Raw genomic sequence first — 9136 nt, forward strand, 5'->3', positions numbered from 1 at the left:
TGGTCAATGAATTCTGAAGTAGGGTGCCAAGATAATTAAATGAGGAAATAACTATAGTCTTCCTAATTGTTAACGGTGCTAGAACAACTGGACATCCAATACAAAAGGTTAATGTTGAATCCTTACCTCACACCAAATAAAATAGATCAAACAATTAAATGTGAAAATTAAAACTATAAAATTCTTAGAAGGAAATATGGGGGCAAATCTTCATGATCTTGTATTGGGTAATTGTTTCTTCGATATGACATCAAAAGCAAAAGCAATCTAAGAAAAATATGTAACTTTGGATTTCAAAAAACTGAACTTACATGTATCAATGGATAGCATAAATAAAGTAGAAAGATAACCCACAAAATGGGAGAGGATATTTACGAATCATTCCAGACAAGGGACTTGTCTCTAGAATAAAGAACACTTGCAACTCACAATAAAGACAATCCAATTAACAAATTGGTAAAGGATTTGAACAGTTATTTCTCCAAATAAGATATACAAATGGCCAATAAACACATGTAAAGCTACTCAACATCATCATTAAGGTAATGTGAACCAAAATAATAGATACCACTTCAGACCCACTAGTATGTTTATAGTAAAAAAGATAATAAAAAGTGTTGGTGAGCATGTGGATCCCTCTTATGCTGCTGGTAGAAATGTGAAATGGTACAACCTATTTAGAAACAGTATGGCTGTTCCTCAAAATTTTAACTCTTTTTGTGGTGCTGGGGCAGGGTCTAACACATGCTAGATAAACACTATCACTGAGCTACATCCATTGCACTAGGGATTGAACCCAAAGTTGCTTAAGTACTTAGCCACGTCCCCAGTCCTTTTTATTTTTTCAGGGTCTTGCTAAATTCCTGAGGCTGGCCTCAAAATTGCAATTCTCCTTCCTCAGCCTCCATCATCACTGGGATTAGAGGTGTGAGCCACTGAGCCTGGTTTCAATTTTATTTTTGAGACTCAAAAGTTGCCTGGGCTGGCCTCAAATTTGTGGTCCTCTAAGCCTCCCAGGAACTGGGAATGCAGGCATGCACCGAGATGCCTGGCTCTCGTGTTAAAGTTTGGCTCAGATATACTCCAAGAGAAATGAAAACATGTTTACAGAATAACCAACGTTTACAGTAGCATTACTTATAATATTCTAAAAGTGGGAACTACCTAAACATCCTTCAGCTGATGAACAGATAAATAAAATGTGATAAATCCACACAATGGAATACTTTTTGGACATAAAAAGGAATGAAATGCTGATATATGCCAATACATGGACAAACTTCAAAAGCATCTTGCTAAGTTAAAGAACCAGCCACAAAAGACCAAATACTGTATGATTACATTTATGTGACATGTCCAGAATAAGTAAATCACACTAGAAAGTAAATTATTTGTTGCCTACTATTCTGCATTTGGGGAGAAACTGAGAATTACTATTTCTTTGAGGAGTAATACTAATGTCCTAAAATTGTGGTTGTACATCTCTGTGAGTATACTAAAACTAACACTAAAATTTAGATTTTATACACATTTATTGTGTCGTCTATGAACTGTATCTCAATAAAACTGTAAGGATGGGGATGTAGCTCAGTGGTAGTACCTTTGCCTAGCATGTCTTGATCCCCAGCACTACAAAACTGTACAAAATGTACTTCTGCCATGCAACCTACCCATTTTATTACAATCCACATTAACAACTCCATTCTTTCAATTCCTGTAAGCTCTTGAAAACAACTACAAAAAAATTGGAAAAAAAAGAAAAATGCAAACTACATTACACAATTTAGCACTGTTACACTATCTGATAATGTTTATTATTATTTCCTATAGATCAGCCTTAATTTGTCAGCCAGATTGTAAATTTTCTTTGCTTATTTTGATGAGTACTAGCAACTGAAACCAGGGCCTTGCACATGCTAGGCAAGCACTTTTAACCCTGAGCTACAGTTCCAGCACCAAACTATAATTTTCTGAATGTGTAAGTCTTCTGTTTCTCAGATATCTCTGAACTACCCAATACATAACTGAGCATACAGGAAGTACTGAGTAAATATCTGATGGTTGTGAAAAATAGAATGAATGTGCACATGCTTGTTTTTACACACATGTATCGAACGCACAGAGAAGCTGTGGGAATGAATACGATCTTACATAGTGAGGTGAGAGAATGACACTATGTGAAACTGCAGAATACAAGATTTATTTAAGGGAAAAAACAGCATGTTTTGGACAGTTTTGTTCTCCCCATCTTCAGCCTCCTGCTGCTCAATGACACCAAATGTCAACCATATTCTGGTCTCAGATTCTAAGGGAGTCACTGAGGTCCTAACTAGATACTCAACTTCTTGTGTCACTATTCCCCCATCGCTTCCTCTTCCTCCTCCTCTGTCCAGCTCAGATCATCATCTGAATCCTCAGATTCTTCCTCATCCATCTCTAATACAACCCCTGCCCTAGCCTTCTCAGCTAGTGCATCAGGGTGCTCCAGCTGGGCCCAGGATCCTGGGTCAGCCTTGACCAGGGAGATTTCAACCCGAGATGGCATCAAGGAGACAGAGCTCTGCTCCACGTTTATGACCTAAGAAGGAGGGAAAGATACAGAGGAACATAGAAAAAAGAGAGAATGAAGAAACCAAAAGGATTGGGGTAGAGTGGTGATTAATGAAGAAAGAAAAATGAAAAAGGGTGAGAGAGAGGAGAGAAACAGAAGAAGGGAAAAGGAAGGAGGGGGCAAGGGAAAAGGAAATGGAGGGAAAAGAGAAGGAATGTGAAAGCAAATGAAGAGAAAAATCTCCACTTTCCCACTACAACTCCTTCCCTCAGGATACCCTTTTTTCATTCCATCTGGTCCTTCTTTTACCCCATCTGTTTCCCCAACCTTTGTCCCCTTCTCTTCACTTACCCCCCAGAGCTTCATCTGTGCTTGGAACACGCGGTTACCGTCAAAGACAATGTGGATATGAAGCTGAGAAAAAAGAATTACAAGGGTAGTAACAATCAAAGAAGGGCAGAATAAGTCATTATCACAGAGAATCAGGCCAGAGGTATGTATGATATGACTCTGACCTAAAAGTTCTCTCTTCCTCTCAGGGAACTATGGAGCCTGTAAGTTAACTGCATACAGAATCTCTGCCTATAATAGTATATCACCCAATTCACCATCCTCCCATCCTCCACCAGACCATTCCTCACCTCAGTTTGGCTGGCCTTCACCCAGTTGAATGCAGGAAGTGGAATCTGGCCATACACAGTCACCACTACTAAAGAATCTGTCTGGTGCCAATCATGACGGCAAGATGCTGGCAGCTAAAGAGAAGATGTGAATAGTAGATGGTAAAAATAAACTCTTAACCCAAAGGCCCAAGTGACGTTCTCATGGGGTATGTGCAGCAGAGTCTCAGAAAGACTAACAACAATGCTTAATGAAGCAATGCATCTGAGTTATAGAGGGATAAGGATGTTTTTTCAATACTGGGGATCGAACCCAGGGCCTCTTACATTCTAGACAAGCACTTTACCATGGAGTCACATCCTCAGCCCAGGAGCAGCATCTTATTTGGTCTGAATTAAAGGAAGAGAGTTTGGCCCTGAGGTACAAAAAGAGAGCTTATCTCTGGTATTGGGTTTTATCTTTTTTAGTGTGTATGTGGTGCTGGGGGTTGAACCCAGGGCCTTATGCATGCAAGACAAGCACTCTACCAACTGCACTATATCCCCAGCCCTGGCATTGGGCTTTAAGAAATCTGGGACTTGCTTACCTGCTTCCCCCAGTCATGTCTACCAACTCTGCATCCTGGCTGTGCCAAGAATGCCCCAAAATCCAGAGTCTGGATGCCACAACAGCTCCAAGACTTCATCCTGAGATAGAAAGATAATTCAACCAAATTTCCACACCAAGCTCCCAAAGTTACCATCAATATTGGGAGAAACCTGTCTTAAAGACCACCCAGGACCCTCCCTCACCCCTCATGGAATCGAGGTGCTCCTGGGTGGTAGGTACATGGAGTAGCATCACTCTCAGGGCCTTGGTAAACCTAACAAAGATAAAGGAGTCAGGAACAGAATCAGGTCATTTTAAGGTTTACCCCACTCTGTCTCATGTTTATTCCCATCTATGCCTCTGGTATAGCATCTCTCATCCACATGCTTGAGCCCCCCAAAACTCTCACTCACAGCATCACATCCTGGGTTCTGGCAGCTGGAACCAGTCCGTATCAGACTACTATCAAGTCCTGGGCAAGAGAAACAGTCAGGAACCCATTAATTTCCCCAACCTTTGTGCTATTTCTGATAAATAGTACTTGGTGAAGTTTGACCTACTAAGATTCTACCTACCTGCCCCAGGTTCCTGGTCTAGTTCCTTTTGTTCCAATGCCATTTCCAAGGCTTGAGATACATTTAGTGGCAGTAACTTTGGAGGCAACTCTGACCTAGTGGTTATAGGCAGGTTATTTAGTTTTGAGCCATGGATCATGACTGCCAGCTCCAATACTCCCACACATGGAAATAGTCAAATACTACTGAAAAGCAGGCTTGGAGAAGTTGGGTAGCACCTCATTTCCAATGTGCACCTCTGTGTGGACACCCAAATCCCCAAACCCAGAGAAATCCTTAGGGCTGCTCTCATCCATCTACTTAGTTGCTCTAATTACATTTCTCTACAGAACTACACCAGTTCATCTTCCTCTTTATCTAATTCAGAACCTGATGACTTTCTTCTGTTGCTCATATTAGTCTTACAAATTATTCTCTGCAGCCTCCTGGCTACCAATACTACTTCATTTTCTTGATGGTTTATCTTATAGAAAAAGAAATCAAGCCATTCTTAACAGTCTTCCTTGTGTTAAACTAAGTATATATTTGTGTGTAAGAGGAAGATATCTATCCCTCATCCTTAGAGCAAAAGGACAACACAACAGAAATTTCCTCCAAGGCACAGAATATATACGATCCAACCCCGACACCTGACCCTTCTTATCTCTTTGATCCTTAGTTACCAAACCCAAATGACCCAGTAATTACTCCTAGAAAGCTACATGAATATAGGAAAAACCCAGGAGCCTTCTCTTTACTTGGGCCTCTCTCTGAGCAAGGTCTCTTCTGACTTTGGAATTGTATTCAGAGGTCTTTGTTCCTGAAGTGAACTTGTAGCAGGGCCCTCAGGCTGAGGGGCCTCAGGAAGCTTCTCAGCACAATGCGGTCCCATAGTACAGCCCTAGTATAGATAAAGAGATAAAGATTAGAAATAGAGGGCTGGGGTTTTAGCTTAGTGGTACAGTGCTTGCCTTGCACACATGAGGCACTGGGTTCAATCCTTAGCACCACATAAAAATAAATAAATAAAGATATTGTGTCTGTCTATAGGAAATAAAGGATTTACCTTGATGTTTAAAAACTCTGAGAAATCTACAGTTCGCTTTCGGCAACAGGACCATCCCTGGTAATGAGAGACCCAGATCAGCTTTGATTCCTGGGTATACTTCCTTTGGGAAATGTTCTTGTTATCCCACCTCACCTACTGCTCACCTTTAGTGCATCATGGAAGATTGGGACCCCAGGGTGATAGCGACAGGAATCTATGGATACCAGTAGAAAGATCAAGATAGGAAAGATAACTATACCAAATATCACTTCTCCCTTTCCTCTGGGTTTTCTTTTCTTGTAAAAGAATAAATCAGCAAAGGTTTAAGATCACTCAGCCCAATTAAATAGCCAGAAGTACATGAAGTTTATCCCACCGTGCTCCCAACAGTCTTACAGTAAACCATTCCCCTAATACCCAGAGAGCCCCCAGCCAGGTCAGGATTTACTCACCAGAGAGATTGGTACTGGGGTCAAACTGTTGCCCACAGCCTTTGTTATGGCAGAGCAGAGACATGGAGGCGTTGGCAGAATAACTGAAAGGGTATTTCAAGGAGTCTGGCTGTCGTGTGGGGAACACCTCTTAGTCCGGAGGCTTTTAGCTGCCTGAAAGGGCCAGCTGTTTCTATCTTTAGTTCAGGAGGCGGACACCTCCTAACATGGGCAAGGGAACTTCAATTGGTCTCCCTAGCCAATAGGAAAGAGCACAGGAGCATTTTAGCTCTGAGGCTCAGGAAAAAAGGATCAGGCAAAGTAGTACTTGGAACTTGGGTGAGGTCAGCTAAGCACTGCTAAGACAGTTTTAGATGTTGCCAATTCCAAGCCTCTTACATACTAGCAGCTGCTCAGAAATATATACCAACTGAGACCCCACCCCAACTCAATGAAAGTTTCTTCCAGCCCATTTTCTTCCTCTTTTAAAGCAGCTACCCTGGCAACCACATTACTTATGTGTAGTGTTAATAGCACTGATCATTTCTAACCACAATAGTATGCTTCTCACCCCATCTCCTCCCCATGTTTGTCTAGAATGATGATTATTAGTTCAATCAAAAGGGCCATAAAGGATTATCCTTACAGTCTACTGCTGAACTCCTGAGGGGAAATTCCCACCCCCCATCCCTCCCCTTCAAAAATAGCACAGAAAATTAAAAGGCTTAAAATGTATTTTAATAAGTTGATGCTGCATTACTGCTCCATTTCTCAGAAAACTCCAAATTTAAGGTATCAGGAACAAATCAAACATGGTACACCAATAAAAAATGCACAGCATAACTACCTAAGATAGGCAAGGCTAAGAGCTACTGTCAGACCATCAGCATACAGCAACCCTGTTCCCAAGATTGTACTAGGCCTATCAAGAAAAGCTGTGAATAGCAACATCATTGACACAGAAGGGTCAATTCTTGGGTTGTCTTTACCCATGAAAAAGATGGAGGCAAGTTAACACAAGAATTTTTTTTAAAGATATACTAAAATGAAAAGTTCTAAGAGAAAATGTCTTCCTTAGGACATGAAAGGGTAATATATGGGATATAACAGAACTGTTATGTATGTTGTCTGTGACCTCTGTGGACATTTGCCTGAATTCTCACCTGGGAGTGAATGGAGCAATGGGGCTAAGGTCATTGGGGGATGTTTTGTTTTTGTGGTATATGTGGCAGTGTCTCTGGGATTGAGGGGTATAAGGACAAGAAAGCAAATAAAACATGATGAAAAAAAAATAGAACGGAATGATCAAGATTAATAGGGCTCTAACTGGATCCATTTTGCTATGGTTCACCAGCCCTCAACAATCACATTTGAGATTTCAGGAATGCACCACACAGAATCAATTAAACAATATGCCACACAGAACTGATTTGTTAAATACCACCCCTCCCTTGCCCTCTGCCTCCAGCATACTCCCTAGAGTAGTACAGGCAGGGAAGACCTAACTATTGGGAAGAATCCCTAACACTTTTCCAGGGTAGAATTCTGGCTAGTCCAAAAAGGGTCCCTTCTTTTAAGGGTTTTGGGAAACTAGACAATGCAACTTTATTAGTATCGGCGACGTTTGTTTGGAGCAAATTCAGCTCCAGGAGCGGCACGGTTGAATGCAGGAGGGGTTCCACCAATTGCCCCAATTCCTTCCATTGTGGCAGCTTGGCCAAAGCGTTCAGTTGTTGGTGGGGTCTTCAAAGAGAAAAAGAAAGCACATTACAATATAACCATTGTCCTGGGGTTCCCACCCATCTATAACCTTTGTACTGTAGGCCATTTCCGCTCAATTATTCAAGGCTCCTAATGCTGGTTATGGGTGACCAAGGATATCTAGAACTACAGTGGACAACCCTGAGAAGATGTCTGAATTAGAGATCCACCCTAAAATGATACCTTTATAATTTATCCATATTCCTCATTACTGAACAAGCAATAGCACTACTAACTTCCTAAGCTAGGTAAGTTCTAGCCAAGTCCTTTTTCCTGAGGTAGGTATGTAGATAAGGGCCATCTCCAGCAACCTTGAGGCTATCCAGTTTTGGCACTATTATGACAACAGAACCAAAACAAGCTCTGAACTCTATAAGCCATGAAACCTTTAGATTCATTTTTTTAAATTTTTGTGGTACAGGGGATTAAACCCAGGATTTACCACTGATCTACATCCCCAGCCCTTTTCATTTTTTGAGATAGGTTCCTGTCACTAAGTTGCCCAGATTGGTCTGGAACTTCCAATCCTCTTGCCTCAGTATGAGTAGCTGGGAAGATTCACATCTATTTCATATTATAATGTATACCCTTTATTTGACTTGCTCCCAAAATCTACCTGTTCACCCAAGACAGCAACTAAACAGCCTGACCAATCAGACAGAGGTCAGCTGTCTTAACTCTGACATAAAAATAAAGTTTGATAACTGAGTTTTTTCAAGATTAAAAAATAAAGACATTAGGGCTGGCAATGTAGCTCAGTGATAGAGTGCTTGCCTAGCATGCAAGACACTGGGTTCCACCCCCAGCATCACAAAAAAGAAAAAGAAAACCTTTAAAATGGGGGCTGGGGTTGTAGCTCAGTGGTAGAGCATTTGCCTACCACATGTGAGGCACTGGGTTTGATCCTCAGCACCACATATAAATGAATGAATGAATAAATAAATAAATAGTATTGTGTCCATCTATAACTAAAAAAATATTCTCATTTGACAGAGTGTCTGCCTTGCATGCACAAGGACCTGGGTTCAATCCCCAGCACTACAAAAAAAAATTTAAAGTTACATTTCAAGTTTATCAGTAGTCTTAAACACTGATGGATACCTATAACAAAACTGAGACAGGTCCCGAGGCAATGAAGGTAAAGCCCTTTTTCCTCTTCCTCCTACCATTTGGAAATTACTACTAAAACCCTATAGTTTATTACCAGGCCCAAAGTTCCATCCGGCATCATAGTGGCAGGTCCTGGAGGAGCTGGGGTACCAGCTGGCACAGGAGCAGGGGGCATGGCGCCTCTGTTATTTATGCCCATAGCACCTAAAGCAGAGTTGTGTGATCAGTACAGGGAATAGAGATTGACAGTTTCTTTCTATACCAAAGGAAATAATTTAACAAGACCTCTGGGCTAGATGTCAACCCCCAAGAACATGTTGTTCCTATAAATGTCAGACTTTTAAATCTGCAGTAGGTAGTAAAAGCTACATACTTCATCAGATACCAAACAAAAATGGAAAAGGAAATCAGATCCATTGATTAACCCCTTAATTCCTTACCTCCCATAGCCATCTGGCCCATCCTTATCTCT

The 9136-nt window shown here is 41.2% G+C and overlaps 2 protein-coding genes across 2 annotated transcripts in view; both read right to left on the reverse strand.

The window, feature by feature from the left end:
* Window positions 1-2178: 2178 nt before the first annotated feature.
* Itgb1bp2 (integrin subunit beta 1 binding protein 2) lies at window positions 2179-9136 on the reverse strand. Its single transcript, XM_015501627.2, has 13 exons — window positions 9105-9136; window positions 8759-8868; window positions 5815-7536; window positions 5527-5576; window positions 5381-5437; window positions 5073-5215; window positions 4336-4430; window positions 4174-4232; window positions 3964-4034; window positions 3759-3858; window positions 3193-3306; window positions 2903-2965; window positions 2179-2578 (listed from the first exon to the last, which is right to left on the reverse strand). The coding sequence occupies exons 3-13, from the start codon at window positions 5876-5878 to the stop codon at window positions 2354-2356; spliced, it is 1041 nt and encodes a 346-aa protein (XP_015357113.1). The 5' UTR covers window positions 5879-7536; window positions 8759-8868; window positions 9105-9136; the 3' UTR covers window positions 2179-2353.
* Nono (non-POU domain containing octamer binding) overlaps window positions 7402-9136 on the reverse strand; it is a 25084-nt gene continuing 23349 nt past the window's right edge. The window contains exons 5-6 of the mRNA XM_048797230.1: window positions 7593-7626; window positions 7402-7536 (exon numbers count right to left, since the gene is read on the reverse strand). Of these exons, the coding sequence (XP_048653187.1) occupies window positions 7402-7536; window positions 7593-7626 (169 nt within the window). The remainder of the gene's footprint in view (window positions 7537-7592; window positions 7627-9136) is intronic.

The sequence above is a fragment of the Marmota marmota genome, unplaced genomic scaffold, assembly GCF_001458135.2.
Source record: "Marmota marmota marmota unplaced genomic scaffold, marMar, whole genome shotgun sequence".
In the NCBI taxonomy this organism is placed as follows: Eukaryota; Metazoa; Chordata; class Mammalia; order Rodentia; family Sciuridae; genus Marmota; species Marmota marmota.

Coding starts and splice junctions, on each gene's coding strand:
- Itgb1bp2 (XM_015501627.2), bottom strand. CDS start 5,878: ATGTCTCTGCTCTGCCATAACAAAGGCTGTGGGCAACAGTTTGACCCC. Junction 5,577..5,814: donor CCCCAGTACCAATCTCTCTG/GTGAGTAAATCC, acceptor TGGTATCCATAG/ATTCCTGTCGCTATCACCCT. Junction 4,431..5,072: donor TTGCTCAGAGAGAGGCCCAA/GTAAAGAGAAGG, acceptor TATAACCACTAG/GTCAGAGTTGCCTCCAAAGT.